This window comes from Halichoerus grypus, chromosome 3 (assembly GCF_964656455.1).
Source record: "Halichoerus grypus chromosome 3, mHalGry1.hap1.1, whole genome shotgun sequence".
NCBI lineage: Eukaryota > Metazoa > Chordata > Mammalia > Carnivora > Phocidae > Halichoerus > Halichoerus grypus.
Genome location: NC_135714.1, coordinates 13,676,505 through 13,694,623, shown reverse-complemented (window position 1 = coordinate 13,694,623; position 18,119 = coordinate 13,676,505). Strand labels below are relative to the sequence as shown.

The following is an 18,119-nucleotide window of genomic DNA, read 5'->3' as shown; positions in this document are numbered from 1 at the left end:
AGAATGAAAGAGACTAAGGTTACTTGTCCAAGGTCATAAGGCTGATGATTGATCTTCTCAGAACTGGGACTCAAGTCTTTATGTTCCTCTCCCCAGTTCTTTATACACTGTCACTGAGCTTTCAGTAGAATCCTTGATATGGATATATAAAGCCACTTGATCTGATAAGTTTAAATGCTGCTGCTTCAACTTTCTAATCATACGTAAGGCAAAGAAGCCATGAAATAAAAGACTGCTACATTTGATGATCCAAAATTTAGAATGGATTCATGACAAAATCACCATAAGCAGATACAAACACTAATGAACTAGGCCGCGTAGGGAGGGGAGTGGGATTGTAAATCACATAGAACAGAGCACCAATCTTAACTACATATCAATATGAAAATAAGCTGAACCTTCCTCATAAGAGAAATGCAAATTAAACAATGAAATATCATTTTTTGACCTATCATTTTTTTCAAAGATCCGTTTTATTATACATTATTGGTAAGAAAATGAAAGACATTTGCACACGTTGTTGGCAAGAGCGTAAAATGGTACGTAATCCATGAAGGATATTTTGGTAATATCTATCAGAACTTTAAAAGCACCTTGTGACTCAATTTATCCTATTCCTAGACATCAACCCTATAGATACAGTTGAATACACAGACACATACAAGAGTATTCAACTTAATTTTTAAAAACATACAAAATAAAGAGTTTAAAAAGTACATCAAGAAAATTTGAGGGGGTACCTGGCTAGCTCTGTCAGTAGAGCTTGGGACTCTTCATCTTGTGATCGTGAGTTCAAGCCCCATATTGGGTGTAGAGATTACTTAAAAAAAAAAAAAAAAGTTGAGGAATATTTAATCTTTCACTTGGTACAAATATGTATGATTGTACTACAAATTCCTGACATTAAACCTAACTAGTCAATTTTGCAACTTCCAAATATAAAGGATTATTTGTTAAAAATTCTAGATTGCAAATTCTTTGAAAGCATGCACTGTGTATGCTCCCTCATCTTTGTACCTCAGAGGTGCTTTCTAGTGGGTACCCAATGTTAAATAATTTGGTACAGAAAATGGAATTGAGAAGTGCTTTGGTTATTACTAGATTACTTAAGAGATCCAGGTTCTTATATTAGTCCACGTACATCTGATTGGAACACTCTGAGAAAAGAAGTTTATTTTTCTATTTTCCTATACCTTAGTTTCCCCATCTTAAAAAAGGGGTGGGTGGGTGGTGTCTAGAAAGGTCCCTTCTAGCTCTATTGTTCTAATGCCTCTGTTTCTAGCACTTGAAGATAGTATATTCTTCTACTCTTAGTATTCTATAGATTAGTAGCCCCAAACTTTGCACACTGAGTTTTAAGTGTATATTTATGAATTAAGTATGTCAATCTGTGTATTAGTACTAACATATTTCTTTTAAAACTGGAATTTTCTTCCCATGCATGTGTATAGTTTGTGCACTCCTGGAGTTTGTGTACCCAAATTTGGAGTACACTCTCTAGAAAAGTAACTTTAATGTTTTTGAAGGTCTTAAAAAGAACAATGTAGTTATTAAAGTATTATTCTCTGATGAATATACCTTTGTCAATCAAACAGCAAAAATCGGGGTCTTTTAGGTTTTTTTTAGCAAAAATTGTTTTTATCACCATTTGTTGCTTCATGCCATCATCTTCTTTTGGCATTGATACTTGATCTACCAAGCTATCTTAATAAATATATTTGTATTTTTATAGCTTGCCTTAGAGTTTCTCAAAGAGGTATATATACAAATAATACAAATACGAAGGCTAGCAGTCCTTGGAAGAAGGAAAAACATTACTGCTTTATCTGAGCTTTGCTAACTTGAAAAACAAAAAATCTTGAGGTCCATGAGGCCATCAGTCTAATAATAGTAACCGATGCAAATATTTTCAAAAATCAGTTAAGATTTCTGATATGAATGAGAATATTGTATTTTGGATCTCTTTGTCATTTATCAGGCCATGACCTACTTTAAATATATTCTTATGTATTCACCTCTGTTTTTTGGCTTTTTAAGTGATTTTCTATTTTTGATGAGTAACCTTTGAAGCTACTTGTAGTTTGTCATTTTGCTTCATATCTATGAAGCTGAAACTATGTTATTCAGTGAAACTGGGACCATTTGCCTGGGGAGAACTCAGTGGCAACATGATAGCCATTGAAATATGCTATAACAGGTTAAATCTCTCTGGTTTATTGAATGGCAAATGAGTCCGTTTTTGACGTTGCAAGGAAAGATCAGGAAAATGCTACTGAGGTCTGGAGGAAGCTGCCGCTTGTAACAAGTCACTTAAATACTACATGCCTATTTCCTCTTCACTAATAGAAAGAATCCTAGATCTGTCATTGGAGAAAGGTTAGGAATGATGTAGTCCAACCAAACTAATCAGTTAAGCATCAAATGAGCTACTGTACAGCAAGCTATTAGTTTATAAACATAAGGATTCACATCTGAAAACGTGAATAGACTATCATGAATATTATTTAAGATTCAGGACTACATGTCCATTACATGTGGACTAGCTACCCTTTGGACTCTTAAGTTTCTGTTTCTAAAGATTCTCATCAGAGAGCTAGTAGACAAGCATAAGGGAAAGAGGAAGGACCGTATTCCAATTCGTTGGGTGACTCTATAACTTCAGACATATTTGTACTTGAGTCTGAGACTCACTTTTATTGTTTATCATCAGGTTAAGTATACCAACCTTGCTTGGTTGTTATGAAATTTAAATGAGATAATACATGTGAATGTGCCTAGAACATGGTAGACTTTCAAACAAAGGTTATTTCCTTCTTGTCTCAAAGTGGCTCTGATCCTGGTAAGTTAAAGGACAAATGAAAAGGGTTGAATCCTGCCAAGTTCAGTAGGTTAAATGTCATGAGTATACTTATGGAATCCACATACACAGTGGTTTTGTCGTCCAGCGCTATCTGGGTGACGTCTTAAGTACCTGGCTATATGTAATGTATTCAGTTCAGTAAGGAGGCTGGAGCTAAGAAACAGAACAAAACTCTTGTACTTTCAGGGTAATAAAATGCCCTATCTACTCTGTTTAGAGGTCCAAACAATAAAAATGACTGAATTTTCTTTTACAAGGTTGATAATTTCTTTGAAGTTAAACTAAAATGCTTTGCACTTTTTTTTCCAGCATGCTACAAATGAAAACTGATGAGAAATTGAATTTGTCCGATGGGAATACAGCAAGTTGCCCTTTGAGCCCCATTAAGATGTGCCTTAATCGTCCCATTGAATGGAATCTGAATTTGACAGCAGCATCTCTAGCGAGCTGTACAGTTCACAACCAAAACCTCAAAAGTGAAGAGAAATAGATTGCAGTTCTTCTTGCACTATCCTTATTTTGTACATCAGTATTCTTTCTGCATTTATCAATTGATCTTGAAATATTTCTAGTCCTGTGATGTCTTTATATTAAATATAATCATTAGCATTAATCATTTGGATTATATTCTTTGTATGTTTTTTTACGTTTTACACCGGACCGTTGTGGAATTTTGCAGTACAAATGGATTTTGATGTTTCTCTTTTTAAAGGTATTTTGTGAATTTTTTTATGCCCTAAGTTTAAATACATAATTGTCCCCGGTTTTATTTCTGTGCACAAAGTTTTAATATATACTGCATTATGTGATTTAGAAGGCTAGTATTGTAAAGATTTGTGATGACCTGACCATGAACAGTTGTATAATAGGTGGATACCAACTACCTCGAAGCAAACTGGTAAAAGGCAAAGGTATCTCTTAGAAGTATATCTCTTTCAAAGTTATATATGTATAGAAAAATTGATCATAGTTTATCACCAAGTAGCATGTTTTCATTCATAGAATTTGAGCTGATCAGTTCTTTCTCTGTACTTTTAAACCTATAAAATCTGTGGGCTGTAAGATCAGTGGCACAATTGCATGTTTTACTCTTCAGCAAAGCTGTGCCTCTTGCAGACAAGAATACTGTTTGGTGTAAGTTACCAGTTTTGAATGAAAAAATGGTAAATGGATTTACATCTATTGATTTTATTGTATTTTAGCCATTTAAGTGTAAAATGTCTTTTAAAATCAGGATAAAATTCCTTACCTTTAACTATAATAGTGCAAAAGCATAGCTTCAGCAATGGCTACGTGATTGTGTCTAAAACTTGAATAGTAAGAATACTAAAGGTTTGGTGCTTAAATTTATTTTTCCCATGCCAGAGAAAAAAAGCTCTGGTATGGTGGTCCATGGAAGTATGTAAGAACATGGCTCCTTCCCTTTGGATAGCCTGGCTGTGGGGTAAATGGGATTTAGTCTATGGTGTTTCTAAACACTTTTCCTTATAGCACATTCTGTGTACACTTTAAGTCCTATTTCTCCCTATCCCTCACCCCAAAAAATTATTTTTAAAGTGACAGGGATTTAACAAAATAAGACTTACATAAGGAATTTGAAGCACAGGAAGACACAGAGCCAACAGAATGAAAAACAATCATCTATTTTTTATTGTTTTTACGACCACATCTGCCTTTTCCTTTTGCTTAATAAGCATTCTTACTTTGTAACTTTCAGACTCCTTTTATATTTCTGAGTTTTATAAAGCACATATATGTATGTAATATAGCAATTTGGTTCTAAAAAGCACAATGATTTTAATTTAGCTCTATCTTAGAACATCACCTTAAATAAATGGCCTAAATAAACCTTAAAAAGCACAATTATTAATAAAACAGATCCAATGTTAGGACATTTCTATTCTGGATAATAAAGAGAAAAGGTAATCAGAGGGATAAGAAAACATGTTTTGCTGGGTGTTGCAGACGGAAAGAGGACTGAGTTCATACTCCGTTCCACAACTGAGGCAAGTGCCAATTTGGGAAGAAAAATGAGATTGACAATGAAGAAACAGTGCTCATAAACTAGTATATAAAGGACTTCCTGTCATGCTTTTCCTACTAGAATTGTCTTTTATTATCCACAGTATTTATTTTGTTATGCCAAAAACGTAGAAAGCAACTCCATAATTAGCATGTGTAAGTGTGGGCACCTGCCTGGCTCAGTCAGTAGAGAGAGCATGTGACTCTGGATCTTGGGGCATGAGTTCGAGCCCCATACTGGGTGTAGAGATTACTTAAAAAAAAAAAAAAGTACATGTGAACATCTCCTAACCCAAGAAACGCCATCAGAAACATAAGAAAACTAGAGCTCTCATATGCAAATATTGTAAGAAGAGAAATTATTATCCATTCAGATAGCATTACCAAAATGTTTTTAGTGTAAGAATCACAAAATTATCAAAATAACTGTTCAGCTTAGATGCTGGGAACTTTGGAGTCATTGTAGTAGTCCTCCTCCCTGAAGGAAAAGAAAGCAAGCTCCTTTCTAGCCAGTTTGTGGTACTTCATTTGCCCTTGAGATGTCCCTTTTTAAATGTGTTCTGAAGTGTTCTCATCTGTGTTGGATGTGCCCCATCTAAATCATAAGCTTCTCAAATGCAAGCTACTAGCTAGTTACACTGAGAAGCTGTCCAGAACGCCATATACTAAATGTGAGAGTTCACGCATCACCTGAGAAGCCGATTTGCAAAGCAGGTTCCTAGGCCCACCTTAGACGCTGGTTACACCCCCGGGTCCGCTGCAGGCTTCTGTGGAGCGCCAGCCAGGTGCTGTCCTAATGTTTCAGTAAAGGCCAAAGTAACATGGAGTCACACAGCACAAAGTCCTACAAGCTATCAGGCATTTTCTGATTTTGATACAAGGGTAACTTTATTAAAGCAGAAAACTGAACATAATTTTAAAGGACATGGTTAAAAGGACTTCACCTCCATCATCTCTTCTAACTTGTATCTTCATTGAGAAACTCTGCAAGGTTAAGTTTACTTTTTTCTAGTGCTGCTGTTTTGGCTCGTCTTGGCAATCTCATCTTCATTTCTGATTCTGGCTCTGGAATTTCAGGGTCACTAAATGGATGTTGAAAATACACCAATTTAAATACAAGCTTTAAAACAAGTTTATTTATCAATAAAACTTTGTTTCTGTCATTTTATCAGTGTGTAATTGATATCCTGATTTTACTAAGTTTTTAAAACTAAAACCAAAAAAGACTTATTGGCTATCCTGCCAAGTAAATCATGGAAAACCTAGCTAATTGCTTTTTATTTCTATATGGAACCTGGTATTATAAGGAAAAACAACATTTTGTAATGAAGTGATTAAACAGGAAAACTGCCCAAAAGAATTTTGGAGGACAACACAAAGTGAAAAAACATCTTACATTCTCTTAATTTAGGTAATACATTCTTAAAACACTCTGTAAACAGCAGGTTTCCAAAAAACATTTTAAATTTAGTCAAAACTTAACCTAAAGCTATATACTGAAAATACACACATTACAATTTTACCAATAGATGAACACAAGGCAACTACAAACTTTCAGCTTACGACAGTGGCTTAATTGGCAGAATCTAAAAATAAACACTACACGACAAATATATATAATTTACAATGATAGAGTAATCCTGCTTATAAATGCCAAGAACCCAAATCTAAATCCTTTAAGAGTTTGCTAATTCAAGATCGGAGAGCCATACACACAATCATGTAGTTAGAAGCACACATGGATATATAAACTGAAAGGACATATTAAAGATGACCACCTAAGACTACGGGCCATCCCAGTAGGAAAAGCACACAAGACATGGGACGTCAAATGCTCTTGATAATGGAATTCTAGACTATATATATCCAAGACCTTGCGATTTACAGTTTTCACTGAGTATCTTATACATACTGAGTTCTCTCCTTCACAGTGTTAGCAAACTACAATTTCTTTTCTACTCCTAGACCAAAAAAAACCCAAAAAAACACCACATCCATTTTCTAGATGTACATGGCATACCTTTCAGAGTCAACCTCCACAGTCTGACGTCTCCTGTTCATCCTAGCTGAAGCTGTCACTTTTCTCCGTCCTTCAAGACAGTATATAATTCATTATCAAAATTTATTCTCAATTGCTTACTGTTTCTATTTTCTGACCTACCCAAATCCTTCATTTTCCCTCTGCAACAAATTTCTTCCTAGTTTCCAGCCATTTATTCTTTTGTAAGCTTGGGTAATAGGCAAAGGAAAATATGGAAATCAAATTATAAGGAGGCAAATTTTAGTTAAATATATTTGGGAGAAAGAAGAATGTGAAAAACATGCTATGTAAAGAGAAGTACTTCTGCTATAGCACATGACCTGCAGAGAAACTAATGAAAATTAAGGGGAGAAAAGTGGGGTATGCCCATCAGCAGACCCGGGAGAGAGAGAACTTTAATCAGTAAGGTAATGGCTTCTTACAAAATATTCAAATGTATACATGGCCAATTCAAGTATGTGTTATAAAACATTTTTCAGTATAAAAACTAGACCTTCTAACAATATGCTGAAGGTTGCAAAAATTCTACTTGCTAGCAACTTCCAAGGTTAAGAAGATAAAGTTTAGCCCATGATGCTCCCTCATTTATGATGAGAATCTGATCAAATTGCTCAGTATGAACATTTGGTTGAAATTTATATACCCTATTTATTATTCATGTGAGACTTAACTGTTTTTCTCCACAACCTTACATATTTGCTCATAATGCAGCTAGCCCCAAGAAAACATCCAACAATATGGGACTAATTTGGAACAATACCCAACAATAAGCATGTAAATAAGTGATTGGCTACAAAAATATTATGGCCAGATTCCATTTAGAAAAAAATTAAATCTGCATAGGGCCTCAAAATTGTTTTTTAAGAATTAAAATAATGGTTGGCTCGTGGGTGGGATGATTAGCGTTCTTTATATTAGTTTGCTTGCATGTATTTTCTGATTCTTCTGTAATAAGCATGAACTGCTTTTGTAATAATAATAAAACAATAAAAAGATGTTGAATTTCAGATTTTTTTCCAAGTGATCCCCTAATTGTCAACATTTTCTTTATTCCAACAAATCCCCTATTGTTGGATACCCCTTGGGAAATAAATGATGTTGAAAAATTATGAAATAAAATGGGAAAAAGGAAAACAGAAGCCCAGACAAGTACTACAGGGATAAAAGGTTTTCAAAAGTGCTTAATCATATAAACGACAGAATATAACCAGCTAATAATAGAAAATCATCATTGATCATCTGATAAAAAAAATCTTAATTTAACCCAAATAGTCCTTTGCAATATGATACATTGCATCATAACTCTTTCAATCAAAAGCACTTGGAGCAACACTGGTATTAGAATCTTTTAGACACAAAGCAAAACCTAATATCAGCTGTAAGAACTGAAAATAAAGGATACCTGAGACATTTAAAAATCTTTATCAACAAGGAAACTTGCAAAGTGAGTATTTCATTGGAAAACAAAATTGAAAAGTTTTATTATAAAGATCCATATACTACCTCTGTTAGTCTTTTGCTGAGTGGATTTTGATGCTCGGGTTGCTTTTACATCCCTGAGAGGAGTTTTATATGCTTCTTTACTTTTTTCTATTAAAGGAAATGACACAACAATGTAAATTTTAAAAAGCTTCATTAAATATTTTAAATGGTCTTTCCAAGTCAATTTTTCATAAAACAGAAATGACACCAGTACCATTAGCAGCTATTGAAAATTATCATAAATCAGTGTTCCAAAAAACGTGAATACTGGAAAGCAAACAAAACCTAAGACAGTATGCATGGTCATATGGTGAAAAATGTACACATAAAAAAACTACGAAAGTAGAATAAACACTTATCAGTAATACACTTTCCAAGGGAATTAATTAGAAACATTTTTCTTTCATTTCTGAAATCCAAACACATGTTAGAGGAGAAAAAAAAAGTGCCTCTTTAAGATGCAAAGGACAGAATCTTACAAATACTCAGGTTAGTATGTTATTACCATCTTCAATTTGAAAAGCAGTCATAGTCATGTTGGCATCCTGTGCTGCTACCGCTTGGTCATCATACTCTTTATTTCCTTTTTCTAACTGAATCTTGATTTTCTCCAGAGCTCTCAGACATGTCCTATCTTTTACTTGCTATAATAGAAAACATCATTAATGTTTTTTAATGCAGCATTTTCTAATCTTCTTTCAGAAAAGCTATATATGGGTATCAAGATGTTTAAAAACATTTAAAAAATTCTATTAAATTTATGAAGGAAATATTTACTTCAAATGAGCAGACACAATTTGCCGACATATGTATAATTTAATACAACCATGTAATGTATTTAATACAACAATAATTTAATACAACCATGTAAATTCTACTTTAATAAAAAATTTGTTCACAGTAATTTATATACAGAGTAATTAGAAACTACTTTACCTCCAGAATTTCATTCAACAGAACCAAAAGATCTTGAGCAAGATTGCTACTGAGTTCTAAAGAACCCAAGGCTTTCGTATAGACCCGAATTTCTGGTGAACATGGACATGTTAAGATCTCATTGCAAATTTTTATAGCCAAATTGTCATGAACTGATAAGGCCTAGAAAATCAAGAGAAAAAGGTTTTGTAAACTGGAAATGGTATTACAATATAGTTCCTACATATCTAACAAACATTTCCAACTAATTATCTTGCCATAATTTCAAATGCAAAATGTCTAAATCCAAATTTAACATATTCCTCCCAAACTGAACTCCCCCTCTTCTTATAGAGGATCCTGTGGTACAGGGTCCAGATCCACCCCCTTCATGAATGAAGCAATCATCTCCAGCTACTCTGCATTCTGGAGGCTAAAAGTTCTCAGGTGCAGAACTGATCTAGGCTGGAGACAGTGGGGCCTGCCACGTTAGTCCTCCTTCAGTGGCTGGAAGATATGCAGGTCAACAGCCCAGCCTTGTCTCCATCTGAACAACTCAAGGGATTTTCCCAGTTCTGGAGCTTCCTGTGGGATGAGCTGGGGCTTTAAGACTGCATGACAGTTCAAGTTCTTCCTCTGCCCCAACCTACTTCCCTCACTCCTCCAGGATGTTGATCAGGAGAAAACTTTGCAATTAAAAGATGTCAACAGCTTCTTTGAAGTCCTCTGTAACCCATACTCAGGACCTTAAGAATTATCTTGGTTGGACTCCATCTTCCTTGCCTCCCTAAGTTCTTTCTTCATGTCTTTATACCCATCTTTTTTTTTTTCCATGTCACTGTCTACTATTCTTTTCTTTCTACTTTCTATTGCTATTATCTTTTTTCTATAAGCTTTTTATCTCTTAATTATACAGATTTCCAACTGCTCTCTTAATATTCACTCTCTATTCCTCTCACCAGTTCACCTCATATAACAATACTGACCACCAAACTGATCTTCCTAATAGGTAATTTTCATCCCATTAAGCCTTTCAATATATACCCTACATCATTATGGCAAATACGGCCAACTCCAAATTCCCTACACCTTAATGTTCTGCCCTCAACAGGGCCATTCTGGCTCCTTAGCCAGAATGATTCTTCCACAGTCCCCTGCATGACTTGGACAACCAGCTACATTTAATCACTTTTACCTAAAGTCTTTTTCATTCCCAATAAGACCGAAGTGAATTTTACTAGTAATGCTGTACTCGTCACCCCTACTACATGAACCCTGCCTTCTTCTTAAGTCCTAAGCACTTAGTAGCTCTATCACCTACCCTTACTATATTTTGCCTTAATATCCTTTATAATCATCTTTCCAATAACATGTAACATAATGACTTGAATGGAGTATGCAGTCACTAAATTAATTAAATTAAAAAGCTATACTTTCAACTTAATTAGCTGGCATCTGAAATCATTAATAACACATTAATTTTCAATATGGTAACAAGTTTAATTAAATGATTAAGTTAAAGGATCCAAAACCCAGCTTAAGTTTAATTTATGGGACAGTTTGCAGTTAACTTATCTTCTTTGAATTAAAAACAAAAATGAGCTTGAGGTGACCAATTCATTCTTTGAATTCTCCTTCCTTGTATCAGAAACAAAGCAGATAAGCCAATGTTTGAAGATTCAATGAGTCCTAGATAAACACAGGACATTTTTCAGAATGTTAAATATAGCCAGCACTAGGTTGGGAGGGGGTAGTGAGAGAGATGAATTTTTGCTAAGTTCTGAATTTCAGTAGCAAATTATCTCTATCTTTATATGATTATCACATTTCCCAAAAGATCTTTTTCTTCCTTTGTGTTGTGTGCCACCATACAGACCAGAAATCTCAAGATCAAACCGTGGCCTCTATTTCTAAGAACCTATGAAAAGGATTATTTTATCAAAAACAACAGTGACCTGTATGATAGTCATCATCTTTACCATCCATAGGCTAACATACCCACCCACCTGATAATCTTGTGAATTCTTGGCCTGAGGATTTAATCCACTTGGTCTTGTCAAATCTACAAGTAACTCAGCAACATTAGTGATATCTACTTCAGCTAAAGGAGAAGATGCAGGAGCACTGGCCAGTGTTTGCAGAGTTGGAAGAAAGGCTTCTTCAAAACATTCCTGATTAGTCCTATTGAAAAACAATTTGAAAAGTATGTGAGCAAAGAAAAGGCATAGGATTCTCAAAAAAAAAAGTATAAAATTCACCCCATCAAGATACAGTATATTTTCATCTAGGAAAGAGACAAGTAATTCAGGTAAATAAAATCTAGGTAAGTTCTCATTTTCATTACTAACCACTGAAAAAAAAAGGAACAATAACAAAATTATATTTATAGATATAACTCATGGGGAGCCTGAATTTAACTTCAAGTCAGATTCGGATTTATCAATATAACTAAATACCTGCTCGCATAAGCAAACATGGGGAAGAACACGCCTAGGCAATGTCGAAGTCGAACATCCTCTTCAGTCACAGGATTGTACCATAACAAGATAAGACGAGAAAGAATCCTGCTGCTGACCAAGAGCCCTGAGAACATCAGCTTGGCTAGTCCTTCTGCAGCTCCTGTCCTGAGTTCAGACACCTAATAAAAATGACTTTCATTAAAAGAAATTTTTTTAAATTTGTATTTCCTTCTAAAGCCTTACAATGTAGCCTGTCCTACAATATTCTTCCATGAACTATCAAAAAATCACTCATACTATGAATTTGTTAAAGATACATAAAAAGATTTTAGGTTAAGACTATATGACAAATTATTAGTCTAGCTAAGAAAACTTCAATTCCCTTAAAATTTTTTTAGAAGAAATCAAAAGTTACAACAGTAATGTATTACATGCTTCTCATGAGATAAGATATAGAAAACACTCAGTAATAATCCCTACCATGAGAGGAAGGTGACCTATAAACAGAATCTCCAGAGGTGGGAGTGACAATGTGTATGAATAAAGGGGAAATGGGAATAGAAGGTGTACAAGTGGAAAAAGGAATTCCTAGAAAGAGTAACCAAAGCAAAGCTTAGAGAAGAAAATGGAAAAGAAGATACAATGATATTCAAATGCAGGTACAGGCATAAAGACAGGTAACTAAAAATACTAGTTATTGAGACTGAATTATTAAAGTCAAGCCTCCGACACTTCCTAGCTGCATGATCCTGTGCATATTAACTTTGTACCCCATTTTTTAAAAAAGATTTACATATTTATTTTAGAGAGGGAGCACATGTGAGTGGAGGAAGGGGCACTGGGAGAGAATCTCAAGCAGACTCCCCGCTAAGTGCAGCGCCCCCAATGTGGGGCTTGATTCCATAACCCTGAGATCAGGACCTGAGCCAAAATCAAGAGTCAGACGCTCAACTGACTGAGCCACCCAGGCACCCCATGTACCCTACTTTTTTCATTCAAAAATAAAAAGTTCTGAATTTTAAAAAAGGATAATAAAATTACAGTTACAAAGATAAAGAAATACTACAAATAAAACTCTTACAAGCACTATCCACATAGGGGTGCCTGGGTGGCTCAGTCAGTTAAGTGTCTGACTCTTGGTTTCAGCTCAAGTTATGATCTCAGGGTCACAAGATCCAGACCTGAGTTGGGCTCAGAGCTCAGCAGGGAGTGTGCTTGTCCCTCTCCCTCTGCTCTTCCCCCACTCTTTCGCTCTGTCTCAAATAAATAAATAAAATATTTTTTTAAAAAGTGCTAGCCACATAGTAAATCCTCAACAAATATCAGTTATTGTTTATTATTACTGAAGAACAGTAAATTTGCTCAGTGATCACATTATAGAGATCCTGAAAATCAGGCAAAAACATTCAGCTGTAGTGAGGCAGGATGTGGAACCACTTAAGGTTTTTGAAATGGCAGAGAAATAAAGACTTATATGAGATTTTAGGAAAATTATCTTTGCAGATTATAATCTACGAATGTAAAACAAGTCTAAACTAGAGACAGAAGTAAAAACAATGGAACAAGCAAATACAAGAACTATATCAAAAATTTTTCCAAAACACAAAAATAAAGATTTAGAGGCCAACAAGATTAATAAGTGCTAGGGCACTAGCACGTGCTTTCCACACACTAACTCATTTTGGGCTCACAACAACCAGAGGGCAGAAACCTTGTTCCACTCAGCACTGTACTCTCAAGAACATAGTGACTGGCACATAATTCGCCCTCAAATATTTGTTGTTTTTTTTTTTAAGATTTTATTTATTTATTTGACAGAGAGATACACAGAGAGAGAGGGAACACCAGCAGGGGGAGTGGGAGAGGGAGAAGCAGGCTTCCCACGGAGCAGGGAGCCCGATGTGGGGCTTGATGCCAGGACCCTGGGACCATGACCTGAGCCGAAGGCAGAAGCTTAACGACTGAGCCACCCAGGTGCCCCCGACCCTCAAATATTTGTTGACTTAATTAAAGAACCATCCAGTGAATAGGCGTCATTATCCCCATTTTGCAGATGAGGAAAAAAGCCAGAGACAGTAAACACCTTATTGAAGATTCACACAAATGCAACCAGAACACAAATGTACAAGTCTACAACTTCAAAGGCTGCATGCTCCCCATCTCTTTAAAATGTTTAACTGTGACATACTTTCCTGATAGCAATAGTGATCCATCTGAAGTTGAATGTCAGGAATTTGAAATGAAACAGAACTGCAAGTCTTTAAAGCATGTAAAAAAATTCTTATTATGGCCCAGAGGGCAGTGAAGTAAGTCAGATTTTGTTTAGTGGTAATGACAAAAATAAAGTTAAAATCACAGAATCTAATATAGCCATAAAGAGATTAAGGTACCAGTACTATTAAAAAAAAAAAAAAAAGCTTCATTCCTTTGTCACACAGTTTTACTGCTCAGTCATTTTCTACCAATGCAATGTCAGCAAGCCCACAGCACTGGGTAATTCCCAACAGGAAATTAGTATATTGCTTGAATATTAACTCAAAATTTAAAACCAACATCTGCCTTTTGATTGGTGAGTTTAATTTATTTACACTTAAATCACTGATAAGGAAGGACTGATTACCACAATTTTGCAATCAAAATGTGGTAAGTCAAAAACTGTTAAAAGAGACAAAGAACGATAAATACTGATATTAAAAAGGTTAATTCATCAAAAGATAATTAAAAGTATAGATAAAACAAACAGAGCCTCAGAATACATAAACAAGCATAGGCGGAAATGCAGAATGAAATAGCTCAACAATAATAACTGAAGAGCTTTCCGGAATGGACAGAACACCCAGGCAGATCAGTAGGAAAACAACAATAAGGACTTGAACAATATTACAGACCAACCAGACCCACCAAACATGTAGTCCCTCCACCTCACTATAGTAGAATACACTTCCTTCTCAAGGGCACATGGAATATCCTCATGGACTGACACTATGTTAGGCCAAAAACAACTCGAAATAAATTTTAAAAGAATTAAAACATCAAAATATCTTCTCAAACCACAAGAGAATATACCTAGAAAGCAATACCAGAAGAAGACTATAAAATTCACAAATATGTGTAAACAATATATTTTTTACAAACCAATGAGTCAAAGAAGACATAAAAAGGAAATTTAGAAAACACTTAGAAATGAACTAAAATGAAAAATACAAAAACCCAAAACTTAGGAAGTGCAACATAAGCTGTCTTCACAGGGCAATGTATAGCAGTAAATGCCTACAGTGAAAAAGAAAAAAAAAATCTTGGACTTCCAGGAAGATGGTGGAGTAGGAGTATCCTAAGCTCACCTCCTCCCATGGATATACCTAGGTAATACCCACATCACTGTAAATCACCCAGAAAACGACCCAGACTCTCCACAGCTAAATGTAGAGAAGAGCACGAAGGGTGGAGACATGGCCATGAACCAAACTGACCCATGGGACTGTCCACAGGAGGGACATTGCAGCCCCTGGACAGAGGAGAGGAGCAGACCCCACCCCATGCACCACAGGTACCGGAGAACTGCACTGGAAGGAAGAATCCCCTTTGTAACATATGGCTTTGAAAACCAGAGAGACTTAACACTGTGAGTGCTTATAATCAGTGGGGCTTAACACCTGGAACCTTAAAAAATCAGCCAACTGGGCTCTGGGAGAGACAAATGTAGATAGGAAACTCAGTCCCTGCCCTTAAGGAGAGAGCATAACAAAGAACACTGCTAAGATACAGCATGGAAGCAGTAATTTGAAAAAGGCCTGGAGTATACAGGAAGATTTATTTACTAATCTCAGAATGTGTGCTAGAGGGACAGGGATCTTTAGGAGACTTCTCCAAGAACAAAAGAGCTGGCAGTGCCACTTCCCTCCTCTGGCCCCCAGCCCAGATACCCAACATTTGAGGGAATCAGCCCAGGATGAACATGTTCCACCTACCTTGCTAACAGCACACCCTACTCCTGAATTCTCCAGACCTGCCCATTCCAACCCACCCACAACAGGAATTCTCCAAAGCAGCTAAAGCAGTGGGGTGAAGGCACACATCTAATCTGACTGCCAGCCCTGCTTACCAATGAAAGCTTCCCAGGGGACAACACCGGGAGAGCCATTTCAGTTCATTGTGAACACATCTCTGACAAACACCCACGCTGACCCAATCAAGCCTAAAGTAGCCCCAGACTGGCCCATAAAAATATAGGGACTAAAGCTTGCCAACAAGCAAAGGGAACCATTGCAGATGACTGGACTGAAGGCAAACGTGGCCCAGCCACAACAGGAGGGTGCGTAGCACACAAAGGAGACACCCCTGAAGCACCAGGTTCTGGTGAGCAGGGGACACTGCACTCAGGACACTACAGGACCTCTTCTTCATACGGCCACTACTTTCAAGAGCAGAAGACAAAGAGCTGACTTTCCTAACACATAGAAACAGAGACAGAGTTAGACAAAATGAGACAGAGGAATATGTCCCAAATAAAAGAACAAGACAAAATCACAAGCAACAGAGCTAAATGAAAAGGAGATAAGTAATATGCCTGATAGATAATTTAAAGTAATGGTCACTAAGATACTCACTGGACTTGAGAAAAGAGTGGAAGATCTCAGTGAGACCCATAACAAAAGGATGGAAAAAAATAAAGAACCAATCAGAAATGAAGAACTCAATAACTGAAATTAAAAATACACTAGAGGGAATAAACAGTAGACTGGAGGAAGCAGAACAGATCAGTGAACTGGAGGACAGAGTAATGGAAAATAATCAAGATGAACAAAAGAAAAAATAATAAAAAATGAGAATAGATTAAGGGAATTCAGTGACACCATCAAGCATAATAACATTTGCATTATAGAGATCCCAGAAGGAGAAGAGAGAGAAAAGAGGAGAAAATTCATTTGAAGAATAGGTGAAAACTGTCCAAAACTGGGAAAGGAACAGAAATCCAGACCCAAGAGGCACAGAAAGCCCCCAGCAAAATCAACCCAAGGAGGTCCACACCAAACACATAGTAATTAAACTGGCAAAAAGTGGTGGGGCGCCTGGGTGGCTCAGTCGGTTGAGTGCCCAACTCTTGGTTTTCAGCTCAAGTCATGATCTCAGGGTCATGGAATTAAGCCCTGCATCGGGCTCCACACTCAGCATGGAGTCTGCTTGAGATTCTCTGCCTCTCCCTCTGCCCCTCCCCTCGCTCACATGCTCTCTAAAATAATTAAATCTTTTAAAAATTGGCAAAAAGTAGAGATAAAGAATTTTATTTTTTTTAATTTTTATTATTAAACTGTTACGTTAGTCACCATACAGTACATCATTAGTTTTTGATGTAGTCTTCCTGATTCATTGTTTGTGTATAACACCTAGTGCTCCATGCAATACGTGCCCTCCATAATACCCATCACCAGGCTAACCCATCCCTCCCACCCCCTCCCCTCTAAAACCGTCACTTTGTTTCCCAGAGTCCACAGTCTCTCATGGTTCATCTCTCCCTCTGATTTCCACCCCCCTTCATTTTTCCCTTCCTTCTCCTAATGTCCTCCAAGCTATTCTTTATGTTCCATAAATAAGTGAAACCATATGATAATTGACTTTAAAGAGAATTTTAAAAGCAGAAAAAGAAAAGAAGAAGGTTACACACAAGGGAAACCCCATAAGAATATCAGCTGCTTTTTCAGCAGAAATTTTGCAGCTCAGAAGAGAATGACATGATATATTCAAAGTGCTGAAAGAAAAAGCCTGCAACCAAGAATACTCCATCCAGCAAGACTATCATTCAGAATAGAAGGAGAGATAAAGAGTTTTTCAGACAAACAAGTTAAAGGAATTCATCCCCATAAACCAGCCTTATGGGAAATGTTGCAGGGGATTCTTTTAGTGGAAAAGAAACACCATAAGCAGGAGTAAGAAAACTAGGAAGCACAAAAGGAGTAAAATTAAGTATACCTAAAAATCAGTCAAGGAATTCACAAAAGGAAAAGAAATAAAGTATAACACCGTGTATCTAAAATGTGGGGAGAGAGGAGTATAAATTTAGTACTTTGAAAATGGTTCAAACTTAAGCAACCATCAACTTAATATAAACTGCCATATCCATATATAGCAGGTTATATGTAAACCTGGTGGTAACCATAAATCAAATATCGGTAACAGATAAGCAAAAAGTAGAGAAAGGAATCCATGCATATCACTAAAGAAAGCCAGTAAACCGTGAATGAAGAGACCAAGAAAGGAACAGAGAAGAACTACAAAAACAACCACAAAACAAGTAAAAGAAGAGCCGTAAGTACATACCTATCAATAATTACTTTGAATGTAA

At 36.1% G+C, this 18,119-nt stretch overlaps 2 protein-coding genes across 5 annotated transcripts in view; one reads left to right on the top strand and one right to left on the bottom strand.

The window, feature by feature from the left end:
* Positions 1-7,930, top strand: part of LCORL (ligand dependent nuclear receptor corepressor like) — a 168,472-nt gene extending 160,542 nt beyond the window's left edge. For 2 of the 4 annotated variants that reach the window (XM_036072083.2, XM_036072084.2), the window contains one exon: positions 3,170-7,930. In XM_036072083.2, the coding sequence (XP_035927976.1) occupies positions 3,170-3,350 (181 nt within the window). In that variant the 3' untranslated portion in view covers positions 3,351-7,930. The remainder of the gene's footprint in view (positions 1-3,169) is intronic. The other 2 variants (XM_036072085.2, XM_078068439.1) reach the window with 1 other exon arrangement.
* Positions 5,744-18,119, bottom strand: part of NCAPG (non-SMC condensin I complex subunit G) — a 51,092-nt gene continuing 38,716 nt past the window's right edge. Inside the window, exons 15-21 of the mRNA XM_036072093.2 lie at positions 11,777-11,958; positions 11,327-11,501; positions 9,342-9,503; positions 8,911-9,049; positions 8,427-8,513; positions 6,903-6,972; positions 5,744-5,964 (exon numbers count right to left, since the gene is read on the bottom strand). Coding sequence (XP_035927986.1) covers positions 5,841-5,964; positions 6,903-6,972; positions 8,427-8,513; positions 8,911-9,049; positions 9,342-9,503; positions 11,327-11,501; positions 11,777-11,958 — 939 coding nt within the window. The 3' untranslated portion in view covers positions 5,744-5,840. The remainder of the gene's footprint in view (positions 5,965-6,902; positions 6,973-8,426; positions 8,514-8,910; positions 9,050-9,341; positions 9,504-11,326; positions 11,502-11,776; positions 11,959-18,119) is intronic.